The following is a 19,587-nucleotide window of genomic DNA, read 5'->3' on the forward strand; positions in this document are numbered from 1 at the left end:
TCATCTTGTAATACAACCTCAGCTGATGCGCAGCTCGTAGGACTGCTAACAGAAGCAGGTACCCAGGTGGACCTGATCGGAAATTCCTGGCGAACACTGGGGCACCCGGGTCCATTATTGGCGCAATGCGGCAACCCTTGTCCGCATGCAGTTTTTGCCTTATCTGCTTCAATTGAACAGACGATCGAAGACTTGGGTGCATGACATCCAAGGGCATCTTGATTCTTCTTCCCATGAGCAACTCGCACGGCGCACAGCCTGTTGCATCATGAGGCGTTGAGCGGTAGTGGAAGAGCACCCTGGCCATTTGTGTCCTGAATTCACCCGGTGTGCTTTTCTTCAGTTTATCTTTGATGGTCTGTACTACGCGCCCTGCAGACCCGTTAGAAGGAGGCTAATATGGAGGCACCATCATGCAACGGATGCCATTCCTGTTCAAGAAATCAGCATACTGGCTGCTGGTGAATGCTGGCCCATTATCGGAAACAATGATGTCTGGCAGACCATGTTGAGAAAAGACTGTCCTGAACACAGAGATTGTGGCCTCTGCAGATGGTGACGGAACAGGGTGAACTTCTACCCACTTGGAAAAAGCATCCACCATCACGAGGAAGTAGTGTCCCCTAATGGACCTGCAAAATCAACATGGATCCTGGAACAGGGTTTGTCAGGAAATGGCCATGGCATAACTAGTATCCGCTGTGCAGACTTCTGGTACGCTTGGCAAACAGGGCAGCTCCGAACCTGGTTCGTCAGGTCATTGTAGATACCAGGCCACCACACATGGGACCTAGCAATCATCTTTGATTTCTCAATTCCAGGGTGACCAGCGTGCAAACGCTTAAGTACTGGGATTGCAGGGACTTATGAACGAGGACACGGGCTCCCCACAAGAGGCATCCTTCATGCAGACTAAGTTCATTGGTCCTCGTAGCAAAGGGCCCCAGTCTCCACCTTTCGGAATATGACTCCCGTTCAGCACAGCCTCAGCCACTTCTGACAGTATGGGATCCCTTGCCGTGGCGCTTCTAACGACAGCAGGTGACAGGACATCAGGGTACGCTTGTTCTAACATGAAGACATTGGCAGGCGTACAGTCGTAAACCTCAGTTGCAGGAAGAGGTAGCCGGCTGAGTCCATCAGCATGGCCTAGACGAGCTTGAATTGATAACTTGTTAGTGTAAGTGCCCACCTGAGGACTCTCGGTGATGCCTCGCTTCGCACACCTCGACTTGAACCAAAAAGTCCTAACAATGGCTGGTGGTCTGTTACAGCAGTGAACGGCCTTCCCCACAGGTATTGATGAAATTTGCAGACACCAAAAACCAAAGCAAGACCTTCCTTGTCAGTCTGACTATAGTTCCGCTCAGCGACAAGCATAGTACGTGAAGCAAAAGCTAGAGGTATTTCGGTTCCATCTGCTTCGGTCTGTGCCAAGACCGCATCCACACCATACGGTGACGCATCGCAAGTGAGCACAAGTGGTTTCTCAGGACAGTAGTGGGCCAGAACAGGTGCATTTGACAAGAGCCGTTTACTTGTGATGAATGCTTTCTGTTGCTCTTTTCCCCAGCTTCACTTTCCACTTCAAGAAGCAGCTGATGCAAGGGATGCAGTCTTGTTGAGATGTTTGGCAAAAACCGTCTGTAGAAATTAAGCAGGCCAAGATAGCTTTGAAGCTCCTTCACATTCTGTGGCTCTGTTGATGATGGCCTCTACCTTCTTGGGGTCGGGCTTTAGACCTTGCTTGCGTATAATGTGGCTCAGGTATTCCACTTCGAAAGCGAGGAACGCACACTTCTCCAGCTTCAACCTGAGGCCCACTTCCCGAAGTTTCTGTATACCAATCGTCAGATTCTGCAAATGGTCCTTGTCTTCGATGCCTGTAGTAACAATGTCATCAAAGTACACAGCTCTTTTCGGAACACCAGGAAGCAGGTTTTCCATCTCTCGCTGAAAGATAGCAGGTGCAGCAGAAACGCCAAATGGTAAGCGTGTATACTGGAAGAGACCCATGGGTGTGTTGATGGTCACATATTCACGGCTTTCTGCATCCAGAGGTACCTGCTGGTAGGCGTCTCACAGATCTAGTTTTGTAAACTTCTGACCTCCCGACATGGCTGCCCACAGCTCTTCAGCACGCTAAAGCACTTGATTAATTATTTCTTTCCTGTCGCCAGCGATAGGCTCCTCTCTTTGACGGCGATTATCCCAGAGGCCTATCGCTTTGCTACCACAGTTGATTTAGTATGTGACTCTTCGACCTAGGCAGACGCACGTTGCTAGTTCGTGCGCAAACTTCCACACTAACCGCGGAGCTTCGAATAATGGGTATTGCTATATCCAATAACTTGGCAAGAACATATCCCAAAAGCCTGGCCGTGTCATTCAGGTTCGCCGAGGGTGAAGGTGTAACAAGGGCACTATATCCTACGGATTGAAGAAAGAAACCGCCTTAGATCTTACTAGACGCAGATTGTGGCATAAAAGCTAACGGCAAGCGTAATTCTATCCTTAATACGTTTTCCCATTCATCTTCTCCCTGACCCCGTCCAAAAAAAAAGTTTAAGCTTCATTTAGCAACGAAATACTTGTGCCCTAAACATAAAATTATTTATGCTAATTGTACTACAATTTCCTGATATCAAATTTACGTAACTGCAGACGCAAGCATCGAGCGGTGACCCGCAGCATTGAGCAGCCAAATTAAACATTCTTCTCATCAAAAAAAGGACATTTTAGCTTGCTTGGGTAGCAAAGAAATTACTGCAAAACCCATCACACAATAACAGTCGACGGTGTGTTAGCTTTAAAACAAAAGTAACCAAGTGTTACACGTTTGTAAAACGTGAAGGCGAAAGCCAATCTGTTTAAATACGCCGCTCGTAGGAGTTCCTTGGTTAGAGCTATCGCTTCAATGTTACGCACAAAATTACATTCTTTGTAACCTTTTATTCTTACTAGCAGAACAGTCTCACCGTGGTGTGATGGTGCTGCTGTAAATTGCACTGTTTATCTTCTGCTACGACCAATAAAAATGCGATGAAAAGCTTCTAACCTTACAAATGTTTCATCTAACAGCGTTTGCGTAATGTATGATATTGTTTCGCAGAGAGAGATTGTACGATGCTTAGCCTAGTCCTTTCTTGGCTGAATCGCAAGGCAGATTTGGACGGTAATAATTTTGCCTAGAGTTTGGGAGGTGCCAAATGTTTTTTTTTTCTTAACGAATGACTTACAGGTTGAGCTGTGGAAGAAACTACGACGAATGCGCAAGCAGTGGCACGAGGGGCAGTATGAGAACGCTGGCATGATCAGCGGCATCGGAGGCAGCTGTGGAAGAAGACGACGATGATGAACACGCGAGCAGAGGCACGAGCGTGCCTCTGTGACCACGTGACGTGTGCAATCAGGAACGCACTACAGACACCTTTAGTAAGCCACAACCGTGGAGCAGCCTGGCTTCAGGGTAGCGTGCTCGTCTCGCACTGCGAAGGCCCGGATTCAATTCCCGCCCAGAGCGACATATACAAAGCTTCCTTTCAAAAGCAACTAAATTACTTTGTTTAAAGGAACCTCCCTGAGAAATGTGACGTCAGTGCGAGCATTTTTAGACGTGTTTGTACTCTGCGGCGTCGGCCATTTTTTCGCCATGGCACAGTTTCGCCAATGGTCACTGCAAGGTCACAGCCAAGGGCACCGCCAACATAGACATCTAAGGCTTTCGCCTTAATAACGCGAAGCCTGTGCACGGCCTCCTTAAGGCATGGCGCACCGCCGCGTGCGAATGCTGAGAAATGTGTCATGTGTCAGCCGAGCTCCTCTCTGGCGGTTCCTTCTGGACAACCTGCGTCCTCTAGTGGCCCTGCCTAGAAGAGTCAGCGCGTGCACTCGCAGACCTGAAGCGTTTCGCGCTGGTGTCCTGCGAAAGCTAAGAATTATTCCCACACTTGCCGCCCACTCAGTAGCACATACCCAGTGCATTCATGGCGCAGCTCGGTAAAGCGCTCAGGTGAAAGGCCTTGTTTGAAAAGCGGCACATAACCAGTACATTTGTGCCACAGCTAATGTGTTCGGTTTCTGTCCTTGAGAAACCCTTGGGACGTTGGTTCGATTCCGCGCAGCATCGACAAATTTACGGGATATTTTTTTTGTTATTGTAGAGCGGCAGATTCCTAGTGTCCTACGTAGTTGCCCAAGTTGGCGTCAAATATGTTCATTGAAAAGAGGCGCGCACCTTCTGGCACATACGCAGTCACCCAAGTCGGTGTGAAAGTTTTTGAAGAGAGGCACGTATGTACACATCAATTCCCACATAATCAGCGACCCAACAACAGCGCTTCAACAATGCCGACCGATGTGCTACCCATTCGACCGCGGACTATCCAGTGACAAAGATTATTATTATTATTATTATTATTATTATTATTATTATTATTATTATTACTATTCTGCATAGGTGGAAAAACTTTTAGACTCGAGCAAATATGCATAGCTATATATACGTAGCCCACAAAAAAATGTCGCAGTTTCACCTGAAAGGCGAAGCATCAATTGCGATATCAAATTTGTAGAGAGCTATACGGAGTAATGATATTAGCTTTATCAGCTGTATAAACTTGGACATGCAGCAGCACCGGCAACACGCAGAACTGTTGTCGACGCCGTCGGCGTTTTGCCCGCGTTCGCTCAAAATGCGTGCGGCGTTGGTGACTGTTGCCGGAGCCTCTGATATAAATAGGCACTTGGTGCCGCAGCTAAACGTCGCCTCCCCCCCCCCCTCCCCCACGGCCTCTCGAGCGTCGGAAGAAGGCGCGTTTGCTCTACATATATGGTGATTGTAAAGGAGGAAAAGACGCCTACTTCTGCAGCCCTTAAGCGAGCACGGCGCAGAACACGCGTTTGTTCTCCGCCGTGCGTTCACTCCCCGTGAAAGCGCGTGCCCCTCGCGCCCTTTCACTCGCACATACAGCGTTCGGCGCGCGATTGGCGCTGAGCCGTGCTCCCTCAAGGGCTGCAGAAGATAGCGCCAACCTTTCCCTTTCCCTCAAGAACCACTTACCACCGCGGCGACGATTTCATCTCCAAATGACGTCATACGGAACCTCACGGCGACGGCGACGACGACGGCGACGCCGACGGCAGAAACCTGCTTTTGAGTGTCCATATAATTGCTATCGCAATAAAATAACTTCAGTACCCTAAGAATGCTAACGTATAATAGCTCTCTTGATATGTTTTATTGCGTGACCATTTTTAGTCTACTTCACGCACTTTCCACTGGCCTAGCCATGTGGGTATGCATCTATGTATGTATGTATGTATGTATGTATGTATGTATGTATGTATGTATGTATGTATGTATGTATGTATGTATTTATGTATGTATGTATGTATGTATGCACTTATGTGTGTATTTGTGTCTAACCGCTTTCACGCTTACCTACCTGGGTCACTGGCTAGTCTATGGTCGAATGGGAAGCGCATCGTTCTGGTGCGCTGAGCAAACAGGGATTGAAACAAACCGTCGGATCAACTTGGGACACTGATAGTGAAGCAATGTGTATACATGTACCACTCTTCAACGAACCTCTTCCCGCCGATATAAGTCACTGCAGATGCGGTACTGGGTAGGTACCGCTGTTCTATGAAACTCTGTGACGCCAAATTCACTGGGTATGCGCCGTTGCTCTGTTCTAGTCTTAAATGAAGCCTCTTTGATGCCAACTTGAGTCATTTCGTACGTGGCAGAAGGTGTGTGCCGCTCTTCAATGTCGTTTACATGGCCAAATGGTTCGCCAACGATATATTGCCGCGATTGTTTTATACGCAGAGCAAATCATTCTCCGCGGCAGCTCCGAGTAGCCAATGCTAGAATGATCGTTGGCCAGCCATCTTTGATTCTGTTCGTAATGGGGCAGTCTGGGGCTATTAACAAAAAAACATTGTTCAGGATAATAATGCAGCTCTAGTGCGCACACGTCATTTTGAGGTGGTGAGTTTTTGCGGTTTTGTAACGTCCCATGACAGACAGGTGAAGTATACATACCCCGAAAATTGTTTTACCAATCGTGGAGCACTAGAGGTAGAAATGTGATAGAAACAGAATAGGTGGACGCTTGTGATGATGTGAATAGTGGCCTGCGGCGGTGACAAGACCAAGTGCCTGAAATAGCAGCTTGGAATGATGATTGTGTTGCGGAAACAAGAAGATGATGATAATGTAAGAAGACCACGTCCCACGGACAAAGAGCGCGCAGAGCGTGAGAGTGAGCGGAAGTCTAGAACGGCAGCTCGCAGAACAGGCGGTTCAAGGCTCGGATACTGGGGACCGGGTGTCCTGCTACAGTGCGGACCTGGGTGGAGATCCCGCTCGTGGCTGGGCTCCCCTGCATACCAGCGGCCTGCTGTTATAGCGGCAGCGACATGGTGCAGTGCATCAATCAATGCAGTGCAAAATCCTGCTGGGAACCGGGGCGCCTGAGCTACTTGCTTGCTGACCGAGCAGATAACTGGCGACCGGGTGTCCTTCTACCGTGCGAACCTGGTCTTAGATCCCGCTCGTGGCTCTGCTCTCCTGCGCACCAGCGGCCTGCTATCATAGCGGCCTGGTGCAGTGCTTCCTGCGGGGCACCGGGGGGCCCTGAGCTGCCTCCCTTACAAAAATGAGTTTAGACTGTCTGTAGAATGTCTAAAGACTTCTTGTAGACAACTTTGCCTTTCTATAGATTTGTTCTTTTGTTGATAAATAACCTATAGACTGTCTATAGACAAAAGTTGATAAGATTTTATTTCTTTTTATCTAATCACATGCCATAGACAGACTATAGAAAAAATTCGATACGATGTTTGTTTCTTCTTCTCTACTTCTTCTCTATAGACTATCTATACAAAAAAGTCGATAGAATCTCTATTTATTCTTGTTCATTCATGGTCTATAGACAAAAGTTAAGATTTTATTTCTTTTTGTCTACTTCCATTCTATAGTCAGTCTACAGAAAGAAGTCGATAAGTTGATTGTTTATTTTTGTCTACTTCCACTCTATAGCATATCTATAACAAAAGTCGATACAGTCTCTATTTATTCTTGTCCATTCATTGTCCATAGACTGTCTATAGACAAAAGTTCGTAAGATTTTTATTTCTTTTTGTCTTCTCCCATTCTACAGTCGGTCTAGAAAAAAGTCGATAAGATGTTTGTTTATTTTTCTCTACTTCCTCTCTATAGACAACCTATAGAAAAAAAGTCGATACGATCTCTATTATTCTTGTCCATTCATTGTCTATAGACTGTCTATAGACAAAAGTTATAAGATGTTTATTTCTTTTTGTCTACTTTTATTTTATTGTCGGTCTACAGAAATAAGTCGATAAGTTGTTCGTTTCTTATTGTGATCTTCCGCTCTATAGACTACGTATAGACCAAAGTCGATACCGTGTCTATTTATTCTTGTTCATTCTGTGTCTAAGGACAGTCTATAGGCGGCAGTCCATAAGGTGATTATTTTTGTATACGCCCGGTTTATAGATTTTCTATAGAAGAAAGTTGATAAGGTGTCTACTTCTTTTATCTATTCCCCGTCTATAAATTTAGTCTTCACAAAAGTCGTTAAATCGTGTTTTTTTTCTATATTAGCTGTCTATACGCCGTTTATATGCAAAAGTTTTTCTGTTTGCTATTGCTTTAGCCGAGTGCCAGTTTATAGAATGTCTACAGAGAAAAGCAATAAAGGTCACCATGACATCTCTGTCATTGAATTACGCAGTCCTTAATTATTATTTTACGAGATAATTAGGTGTTTAAGAGTCTGATCGCCGAGTTTCACCCAGTATTGCACTGGTTTTTAACATGTAACCTCTGGGCCCGGCACCCTAGTTAGTCGGGAATGCATCCCCGCCAATAATTTTCCACGGAGGCGGAATATATACTTCTATGTGATTGAAATTATTTTTAATGGTTTCCAATATCCCCCCCCCCCCGATGAAGGCTATAGGGTGGGACATCACCAAAGATCATGTTAACTCGAGCGAACAGACCGTATACCGATTGCGGTAAGCTGTGAGATGAACTAAAGGACAGCCGATATTGTCAAAGTCTTATTGCTTCAGGTTTACTTGCCGTCTAAAGAAAAAAGTCGTTAAACTTGGCCCAACCCGTGTACGCTGCAACCAAGCGGAGGTACAGGCGGATAATACGGAGCTTCGTTTGATATAAGCCACTGGGATTGTGTATACTGCTGACATTTCTATAAAGCCTTTTTGTAGAGTTTATCATAGACATGGTGTATATACTTCCGCATTTGTTCACCACATTATATGACCTCCGTAGTCTATCTCGGCAATCCCAAGACAGTCTTTACAGTTGTTTTTCATAGCGTTACTTTTGCGGCAGTAAAATAAAGAAAGCAAAACGCCGATCCAATCATGTAAATAGAGGTTATGAATGCCAGTTTTAGCGAGAGGCGGATTACAAACGGGCATCATGCTAACAGCACAGAGACTTGTAATGTGTATAGCTGACAATGCATAATTTGCTAGTGTGCGATGAACCGATGTCGCGTTTGCGGTATGCGCCTTATGTGTCGTCTGATTCTCAGATACTCTTTGTGTTCTTCCCATATCTAGGCTGCATCACTAACATCCGGTGGTTTTCCGCAGACTGATATACCGCGCTATAAATTCATTAAAGCTTCTCGTTCACTTACAATGTGCGCCAGATAATCTGAGCCCACCCAGTCCTTTCCAGGCGCTATATGCCTGTGCTGCCGAGCATATGCGTACATCATTAGTGTATTGATTGCTTTGACATATCACCGGAACAGACAAATGTGCCCTAACATGTGCGCAGGTATCCCATTTGGCGGTACGTTGGAAGCTATGCTACAAATGCACTGCATTACTCATCGTCGTTGGCCATAATGTTAGCGCCTGACGTGCGTGCTAATGGTTTTTACAAACACTGCGTTCATCCAAGTGTGCGCTCCTGCTCCATGCGGTAGCCCACAGCGTTTGTAATACAGCGCGCCAAGGCATTTCCTTCTTCCATGGAAAGAACTGAAAAATGGAAGCTAAAGCAACCGGTTTCGCGCGCATGGAACGCAGAGAGACAGAGAGCGACAATAAAAAAAAAAAAGGGGGGGCAAAGGCGCTCGGATTTCTCGGAGCACGCATGCCGTCGTCGGCCTGGCGCCTGCGCATGCGCAGCGGCAGCAACGGCGGCGCCATCTTTCCGCGTCGATTTGAATTCTCAACGGCTGCGCCAGGCAAGTCAACGCTTGTTGCTGCTGGTGAGCTGCCTGCACCTTGCAATGGTGTCTGTGTATTCGTCTCGACTTTGTGGCATCACACGTTAACTACACTGAACGGTAAGTTTTAGCGAAGATGTTTTCCGTCACTAGCTCATGACTAGGTGAGCATATTTCCTAGCGCGAACGGCTGCATGTAGGCGACCCGGGCGTAGTGCCGATTTGTCGTTTGGTTTGTAAACGAGCTCGGGCTCTCGATTCTACTATAGGGAATGTTTAACGGCAAGCGATCGCTCGCGCTTGTTCATTTTACCGTCCTTGTCAATGTGCGTGAAAAAGGAAATACACCATGTTTAACATGGATACTGAGCAGAAATAAGCACGGATTGTGTGTGTTAAGCGGCGTACTGTGGGCAGGTCTCATTTTGTGGCACTCGATCGGCGGCCATAGACGCTGCGCTGCCTAATAAAACTCATCTGAAGCGCTTTATGTATATACCTAAAAATTGTGCTAGAGTGACGAATTGTATAAAAGAGACGTACAGTTGAATAAATGATAGGGTACTCAGATGAAAGGCCGTGTTTGCGGGGCATGCATCAGCAGCGTGTGCTGCCGTTTTCATAAGTCAAAAGTAGGAGTACTTATGGGGCTCCTGGCAACCAGTATAAATACATATAACCGCAAATGCTTTCTGAGCCCGAAACTCGCGATAAGCTCAACTAATCGGAGCTTCGCAACCTAACCGAAAGAATCGGAGAACAATAAATTAGTGGCTCGGGGAAGCACCCTTTACACGTTTGAAATTGAAGCAATTGGGTTTGAGGAGAGTTTGAAGATTTTTTGTGCTGTGCTCGTGTTGCCATGAATTACGAACTTGGCCAAGCCCTTGTCAGCTTTATTAAACAAGTGCTTCAATTCAGCTGAATCTGATAGTGCATTTCATGTGACTGACGTGTTATTCGTTATAATTAAATTATGTGCTGGCAGTAATTTGGCAAGCATTAAACCACAATAATTTTATTGCCCCTAAACTGCGGGTGTCATAGACTGCCAGGGAATTTCCATGAAAACAGCCAGGGAAAGCTTGGAAAAACATCAGGGAAATTGAAAATTTCAACATAGGTATGGTGTTTTGTTATTTCCATTCAATGTGTCCTGAGATTCGCTGTCTTAAGCATAATTTTGAAGCATTTCACCTCCCCGCCCTCCCAAAAAAATATTACAAATTGGTACCATTTTCTGAAAAAGAAATGAAAGTGAAGCATGCTGACATGGCATTTCTTACTCAATCTTTTTGCATTACCTAAGTGTCCTGAACCCCAAAACTCTAGAGAAAATACTTAGGTTATAGAGCGCCTTCAATTATTTACTGTGATAGCATTCATTGTAATGACAATTTCAGTTTTGTTTCCCAGAGGATGCATATGTGTCGTGCCACAACACAGAAAGTGCTCACGGGGTATTTCTTGTGCTCATGTGGTATACCTAACTTGCAACCGTGTCAGCATTCCAGAAAGATATGATTATCTATAGGAAACTAAGTGACCATATCGACACAATCAATCCATCTGCCTTGTATTTAAGTTATGGCCAATGATGTATCAGTTAAGAGTACGAGAAAGACATTTAAATGTGTATTAAGGAAAATAAATTACAATCTTTGGCATGATACGTTCAATACTCCAGTCACTCTTCTGAGCATATCATTCCGCGCGGGTATATTTAATTACCAGCCAAAAATGTAAGCAGTCCAACTGGGTAGCCTAGTTTCAGTAATTAATATTATATATTTTTATTTTTTTATTTATTTTATTTCATACTGCAGACCAAGAATTGGTCCAAGCAGGACAGGTACAAGCGGTAGGATAAACGTACAAACACAAAAGATAACATAGGAAAATATTACGCAATATGGAAACATCACATCAATTAATAGTACGTATCACCAATTAACAGTACGTAACATGGAAAAAAATAACGCAAATGGAAATGCCAATTAACAGTACGTATCAAGGCTCTAAGTAGCAGAAAATTGGCTAAGATCAGTTAGACGGTTCCATTCTAACACAGTACGCGGGAAAAAGGAAAACTTAAACGCGTTAGTTTTAGCAAAGTACGGGGTTAAAGAATGAGCTTGGTGATGTCGTGTGTGTCTAGTGGACAGAGGAGATAAATATGCATGTGGGTCAAGGGCTAACTTATGATTAAGAAGTAGGTAAAGAAAGTTGAGGCGGTTCTTTTTTCGTCGTTGTTCAAGTTTTTCAATGTTGTTAGCAGCCATGAGTTCAGACGGTGAGTCTGTACTTTTAAATTTAGAATAAACAAACCTAACTGCCTTTCTTTGTACAGCTTCAAGTTTTTTAATGTTAGATTTAGTGAAGGGGTCCCATACAACACAAGAGTATTCTAGTTTAGGTCTTATATAGGTAAAGTAACCGAGAAGTTTAATGTTAGAAGGAGAATTTCTAAGCTTATGCTTTAGAAAACATAACTTACGAAAGGCGGCAGAACATATGTTATCTATGTGTAGGTTCCAAGATAGGTCATTAGTTATTGTTAAGCCGAGATATTTGTAGCTGGTTACCTGTTGCAGTGATGATGAGCCAAGGTTATACGTAAAGTCAAGAGGTGTTTTTGTACGAGTTACACAAAGATAAACAGTTTTTTGTACGTTTAGAGCCATACCATGTTCATTACACCAGTTTAATATGTTATTAAGACTAAAATTCAAATTGTGTTGATCATTAGTACAAGTAACTTGACGAAAAAGCACACAATCATCCGCGAACAGTCTGATTTGAGTTCCTGGTAGTACTACGTTAACAATGTCATTTACATAAAGTAAAAACAACAATGGCCCCAGAACACTGCCCTGGGGCACGCCTGATGTTACAGGAAGAAAGCTCGAATTGTTCCCATCTACTGAAACAAACTGGGCACGTTCCGTCAAGTAGTCTTCAATCCATGCTATAAATATATCTGGCAGATTAATGTCCTTAAGTTTCGTAATTAGTTTGTGATGAATAACTTTGTCAAATGCTTTACTGAAATCGAGGAATATGACGTCCATTTGACCATTCTTATCCAGAGCTTTTGCAAATGAATGAACCACTGTGACTAACTGAGTTACGGTTGAATAACCCTTTCTGAAGCCATGCTGAAAGTTAGTTAGTATAGAGTTTTGTTCGAGGAATTCCGCAATGCGTTTAGATATTACATGTTCAAGCATTTTAGAAATTGGTGATGTTAATGAGATAGGACGGTAATTTTCTAAGAGTAAATGGTTGCCTTTCTTAAAGATGGGAACAACACGAGCCCTCTTCCAATCACTAGGTAGTTTTGCAGTTAACAGTGAACATCGAAACAGCACAATGACAAAGTGAGCAATAATTTCTGCATAGCGGCGAAGAAATACATTAGGTATGTTGTCTGGACCACAATATGATTTTGTGTTCAAGTTCAAAATCATTGAAACGACACCAGAGTATGATATGAATTCAACGTCAGTGCGTTGAAACACTCTTGGATGAGACGTAGTGAGACTTGTCTTAGCAAAGACACTATGAAAGAAGGTGTTAAAATGCTCTGCTATGACTTTCAGATCTGTAACTGTTTTTCCGTTAATTAAGATCTGTGATACCTGCCTCTTGCCGTCGCTTAGGAAGTTCCAGAACTTAGTAGGGTCATTTTTTAGAAAGTTTGGTAGGGTTGTTTTGAAGTAAAAAGCCTTTGATTCGCGTAAAGTGCGTGCCAAATTTATTTTAAGCTCATGAATAACAGCGGATCGTGGGTTACTCTTTTTCAGTCGTTTCAATTTGCGTTTTAGATGGATAATTGGTCGTGTAATCCAGGGTGTGTTTTTAGCAATCTTTTTACATTTTGTCGGTACGAAAGTGTTTATGCAGTGATGGCACATTTCAGTAAATCGGCTCCATAGCGCATCAACATCACCGTCATGCTCAATAAAATCAGTGTAACAACTTTCCATGTATTCCACAATAGAGGCATCGTTAGATCTTGAATAATCCTTGAAGCTTCGTACGGTTGCACGTTTGGGAGTGGCACAGTTGATTAGAGGAATAGTAACACTTACAAGATGATGATCGGACAGGCCTTTTTCAATTAAAACAGTATATTCATAAAAATCACGGCTTAGAAACACTAGGTCCAATATTGCACGAGACGAACCTTGTTCACGAGTAGGCTGTTTGACCACTTGAACTAGGTCATGAGTAAGCATGATGTCAAACATGGAGTTAGCATTTTTGTTCGATTTGCGGCTTGCCCGAACGAGTTCCCAATCAACATTTGGTAAGTTAAAATCACCTATAAGAAATAGTTTTTTATTCTGAAATTGTATCATGTGTTCTTGCAATTTTAGCAAATATTCAGGCGCAGCGTCTGGTGGCCTGTAGCATGCATATAGCACAAAGCAGTGATCCCAACAAGTTATTTTAATGCACAAACACTCAAGCTCAGTGACATCTGCTAAAACAATCGCTTGTATTGACGGCTTGATAAGAATAGCAACACCTCCACCCTTACTTGTCCGGTCCTTACGAAAGACACTGTAACTCGGCGGAAAAACTAAATCATCACTTATTTCATTTCGTAACCACGTTTCAGTGATTACTGTAATGTGTGGGTCGTATTCGAGTAGTGTAGCCTCAATAGAATCCTTTTTATTTAGAATGCTTCCTGCGTTTATATTTAAGATTCTTAAGTTCTTATCCGTACGTTTCGTTGCATTGTGGGTATTACGAGTAACTTTATGAGATGGATGTACATGTTTAGAGGAAGTGGAAGGGTTTATATTATCTCCCTGGTATCTAAACTTTTGCTTTGATTCTGCGCGTGGCGTCTGGTTATCGGGCGGTTCGTGCCCGTATTGCCGTACAGAGGTACAGAGGTTCGTGCCCGTATTGCCGTATATAGAGGTCATTTGGGTTAATTAGGTACATTAATGTGTCATATGGCCCTGTCATAAAATGTAACATACTGTTGCTGGCGCCAGCAGCAATTTTAACAGTTTAATTGTTCATCATACGGTAGAGTGAAACATTATGCGATGGTACTGTTTTGTATTGACAAGCAGCCATTAGGCATAGTTAAACCGTATTAAGGATTGACTTAAGTCGTTTGAGCGAATATATTATGCTGCTTAATGAACGTACAAAGAATACACATTTGTTATTTGTGCCTCACATTGTTGTATCTACATAATTGCAGCATGCACCTGCAGCACCTTCGGAACGGCTGACACGAAGGTCAAGGCCAGCCTGGCAACCATGCTTGCCAAGGGGAAGCAGCTGTAAATATGTAAATATTCTCATTTGATGATATCATAAGACACGCATTTTAATAAATTAATGTAATATATCGTTCAACAAAAACAGTTATTTCAATATCGGTGCACTTGTTTTCTTTTTTGTACTGCATGAGTCTGCACTAGTGGAATTGCTTCAGATAGCTGTTTCTGGAACATATGAGAGTACAGCCGGTTCAGGATCATTGTTAATGTATTAACATGAATGCATAAATGCAGATGGGAAGCAACAGGTTCTCATGCATAATATACGTTCAAAATTTTGTTGCCGCCATTTGTAAACAAAAATTTTAAATAACTTGTAGATGGTAGATTTCATTCAAACGAATGCATTGCATGCCACTAAACTTTCTTCAATGTGCAATTACACAAATGCTCAGGCAGCTTTACATAATGATTCACGGCTGCATACATTTTAGATTTTTGACTGCTTCCATCTACATGCATGCATTTCTATGTACAGTTCCCTATGTATGTTCCCATATGCATACTGGATAGAATAAATTTTTATGCACATTTCCAATAAACTGCTTATTAGCAAACCCCAGCATTGCCTGCCGAAACATAGTTGGGAAAATGTGGTGTATTATCTAGTATATATGGTGTCCCAGTAATTTTAGCCAAGCTGGTCAATGAAAATGAAAGGTTACAAAACAACACGATGCAAGATATATGATCATAAAAAGACCTACAGGTCAGACCTCTGAATTCAAGGCCGAATGCATGCCATAGGTGTTAAAATCGGATCTTATTGCACCGTCTTTCCTTAATATTTTTCATTGAACAGCTTCACTAAATTTAAGTTAGCTGGGACACCCTGTAAAATTGTAAGGCTGAAGTCTATAGATTAGCTATTGACTGATCTACAGGAACTCTCTGCAGGCAGACTGTACCACATTCTACAAAAAGTGTAAGGCCATAAGTCCATAGACAGAATATAGCCTGGTCTATAGGAATAGTTTATAGTCTATAGACATTTCATAGACTTATGTCTACAAAAGTAAAACTATATAAGTCTATAGACTTGTGTCTATTGACACTCTGCAGACATTTGTCCACAAAAGTGAATTTTCATTGATCTATAGACCGTCTATAGTCAGTCTATAGAATCAGAAATTTTTAGACAAGTCTACAAAAAGTGTATGGCCGTAAGTCTATAGACTAGTCTGTAGGAATAGTCTATATATAGTCGATAGACATTTTATACACTTACGTATACAAAATAGAACTTAATAAACCTATAGAATTTGGTCTATAGACATTCTACAGACATTTGTCTACAAAAGTGAAATTTTATTGATCTATAGACAGTGTATAGTAAGTCTATAGACTCAGACATTTTGTAGACTAGTCTACAATTAGTGTATGGCCAAAAGTCCATAGACTGTCTGTAGACTAGTCTAAAGAAACGTCTAGATAGCAACACAGCAATGTCATACGAAGTAAGGTGAGCGGCTTTGGTAGCAACAACACGCAGAACTGTTGTCGACGCCATCGGCGTTTTGCCCGCGTTAGCTCAAAATGCGTGCGGCGTTGGTGACTGTTGCTGGAGCCTCTGATATAAATAGGCACTTGGTGCCGCAGCTAAACGTCGCCTCCCTTCCCTCCCCCTCCCCCACGGCCTCTCGCGCGTCCGAAGAAGGCGCGTTTGCTCTACATATATGGTGATTGTAAAGGAGAAAAGAGATGCCTACTTCTGCAGCCCTTAAGCGAGCACGGCGCAGAACGCGCGTTTGTTCTCCGCCGTGCGTTCACTCCCCGTGAAAGACGCGCCCCTCGCGCCCTTTCACTCGCACATACAGCGTTCGGCGCGCGGCGACGATTTCATCTCCAAATGACGTCATACGGAACCTCACGGCGACGGCGACGGCGACGGCGACGGCGACGCCGACGGCAGAAATCTGCTTTTGAGTGTCCATATAATTGCTATCGCAATAAAAGTCTGTTGACTTCATAGACAAATGTCTATACACTTTATATAGACTTTCTACAAAAATTTTTGGAAGGGCTGTCTGCCGAACGAGCCCGACGTTCCTGCGGCCGAGGCATTACAGGCCAGGCATTACTGGCCAGTTACAGAAGTGACCTGGTGCTCAACCGGCGTGCTGTTTTCCCCTGCTTCCACGCCGCAACAAGGTGCGGCGTGGTGATGACGGCGTAGGACGTGGCCGTCGCAACACCACACCAGCTGAGCTGGTGCCAGACTACGCAGCGACGCAGCCACAACGACCACCGTCACGGGCACCATACCGACGACGCACATCGGCGAGTCGTGTTGCATTAGTACTAGGTACATCGCTATAGACGGGCAGGCGTCTTCAGAACTCGTATTATAGTCCGCGTGCATGTAAAACATTCTGTACCGTTTTAACCTGTCTGTATATAGTCTGTGCTGCATGTAAAAAGTATTCTGTCTGCCGTGTCATTATTAAAAGGATACTGGGCGCAAAAGAAACACGAAGTCGTTTCCATCACAACGTTATTGCACCCCTTATCTCTAAATATAAGGAGTAGATCTAGGCAATGTGCGCACTTACCAGGCACTGCATCAGGTGAGAGTCTCCCAGTCGCGAGCATGACGTCACGAAAATTGAGAGGAGCGTAGTAGACGGTGCACAACACCTCGTCGGCGGAGCCGGAGGCCGAAGTGTAGCCTAGTGGAGAGACGTACCACTGCAGGCTTGACAAATCACCACGTGCCTGAATGCTGAGGTAGGCAAACTCTGTGGTAGTCTTCTTGGCACAGTCTAGGTGACAAGCAGTAAGAAGCGTAAACAATTATTTTATATGCACCCACGCATTTGCCTTCGCGGCATCTTCATAAAAGACAGCGAAGCCCTCTATGCTAAACTTGAATATTTCATAAATATATTTTATATGTAGCAGTCACACTGACTTTCTTCTTTTGGGCTGTAGCTGCGTTGGCAAGCGTATATTTTCAGTTTCGGGCGAAAGCTAAAACACTGCACCAGGGGGAGGTGCATACGTTGGTTTCGCATCACCTTTTCATCACACACCTTGTCAAACAGCCGCAGACTCACGCCAACAGCGAGTCGTTTGCAGCTTTATAGAACTCATTTCTGTATGTCACGCCTCCATCACATCAGTAAATACCTTCATCTCTTCCTTACGCACAGTGAAGTACCTGAGCATTGAAACTACTTCAATTACATTTTGAGATTTCGTGCAGCTTCCCGTTTATAGTAAGTCCTCACTGATTGCCTCTTGAAGCCTCAATAACAAAAAAGCTCTGTGCGAGACTTTTTACATGATGCTAGGGCTTCGTCGCAGCAGCATCTGTAAGCGAACGCGAAGGATCCGCCTTAGTTTACGACCCCGCCCACTTCCACTCTTGAGCTAAGGCATCGCAGCTTTACTGATTCCACCTTGACAGCAGCTATTTTCCATTCACGCCAGCGTCACCGTGAGCGAATACCTGCGTGTTCTTTCCACCAGCCTGAATTCTTAACTGCTGCACCGTGAGTAACATCAGTGCAACGACATGAGAGGAGATGCATGCGCGCTATTAGCTGCCGTACCTTGTGCAACTGTTGCTTAATTAAGACGAGCTTAATGCTCACGCTCGCTTGAGCATTCGTGAGCGTTTTCATCCCATAATCGTTATCACGCGAAAACCTGACTGCTAGTTCTCTCAACCAGAGTGATAGCCTCACATCAGCGTCAACACACGAAATCACGTCCGTGTCACATACTTACCGAGGTACCGAAACAGCAACCCTGTTTGGTGTATCATAACAGCATAGTGCTGTAATTGTGATTGAAAAGTACTCGCGGCTTTCACAGAAAAGATTACGGTAGAAAGGATCTCACAATAACTGTCGACGGTAATGCGATGATCATTCAAGCAATGCAGCTACATACCGTATTCCTGAAGTCACGCTTATTTGACATATATAGTGGTCATTCTGAGACTTTGTTGCCTCGGCTCTATGGCGACAAGCTCCGATATCGTCCCACTTTGCTGTGACACTGGCTTGCCATTGTCGCTCATGAACATGGCGGCATGATGACGACAGTATGACGCCAACGCAGTGACGTCGATGGAATGAGAAAGGTGGTTTAATGAAGACGGCATAACAGACAATCAAATATCGAATCCTAAATAATGACGATAGTGTAGCAACGACACAGTGGCGATGACGATACGATGAGTTTATGAGCACAGTGGCGTGACAGAGGTGGTATGACGACAACCAGATAAAGCTGGAATGGCGACAATTGCACGACCATGACAACTTGACTACAATGGTATGACAACGGCGGCATGATAGTGATTGTCTAACGACGATGCAATGCCGACGAGGGCATGAAAACGGCGGCATAATCATGATGGAATGGTGAAAGCATGATTACCATACAATCACGAAAAAGGAGTGAGAATTGACCACCGAAGGCGGTATGACATCGACAGCGTGACGGCAAGGGGATGACGACGAATGTTTCACGGCGATGGCTGACGGCGAAGGTGTGAGGAGAGTCGAATGACGAGGTTGTAAAACGGGAAATGAAACGACCATAATGGCATCACGATGGAGATACTATAACGAATGAACGGAGCCATTATGACGACGAGGGCGTGACATTGCTTGCATGATGAAAGTCGTCTGACAATGCTATAATGACGATGATGCAACGACCACGACGGCATCGCGACCACAAGTGGCCCAATTTATTAGAAAACTACGGCCACTGGGCCGAGGTAGTAGACGGGACGACGACGGCATGACTACAGTCATATTACTAAGTTGGAATTACGAAGATGAAAAAACCACGACGCGTCACGAGCCCCCCCACCCCCCGAGGTAGACAAGGGTAGACAACTCCGGTTGCTGAGTCGGTCTACGGTGCTATATAGATAGACAGACAGACAGACAGACAGATAGATAGATAGATAGATAGATAGATAGATAGATAGATAGATAGATAGATAGATTCAAGTCGGCTGAAGTAAGGAAAGACTGCTAATCGCAATAATGAATTGCGTGGCGGGTTGC

At 44.2% G+C, this 19,587-nt stretch overlaps 1 protein-coding gene across 1 annotated transcript in view; it reads right to left on the reverse strand.

The window, feature by feature from the left end:
* The window catches only part of LOC119445414 (fatty acid synthase-like), a 175,163-nt gene that overhangs the window by 40,133 nt on the left and 115,443 nt on the right, over positions 1-19,587 (reverse strand). Inside the window, 1 exon segment of the mRNA XM_049663271.1 lies at positions 17,110-17,319. Within this exon segment, the coding sequence (XP_049519228.1) occupies positions 17,110-17,319 (210 nt within the window).

The sequence above is a fragment of the Dermacentor silvarum genome, chromosome 3 (genome assembly GCF_013339745.2).
Source record: "Dermacentor silvarum isolate Dsil-2018 chromosome 3, BIME_Dsil_1.4, whole genome shotgun sequence".
In the NCBI taxonomy this organism is placed as follows: domain Eukaryota; kingdom Metazoa; phylum Arthropoda; class Arachnida; order Ixodida; family Ixodidae; genus Dermacentor; species Dermacentor silvarum.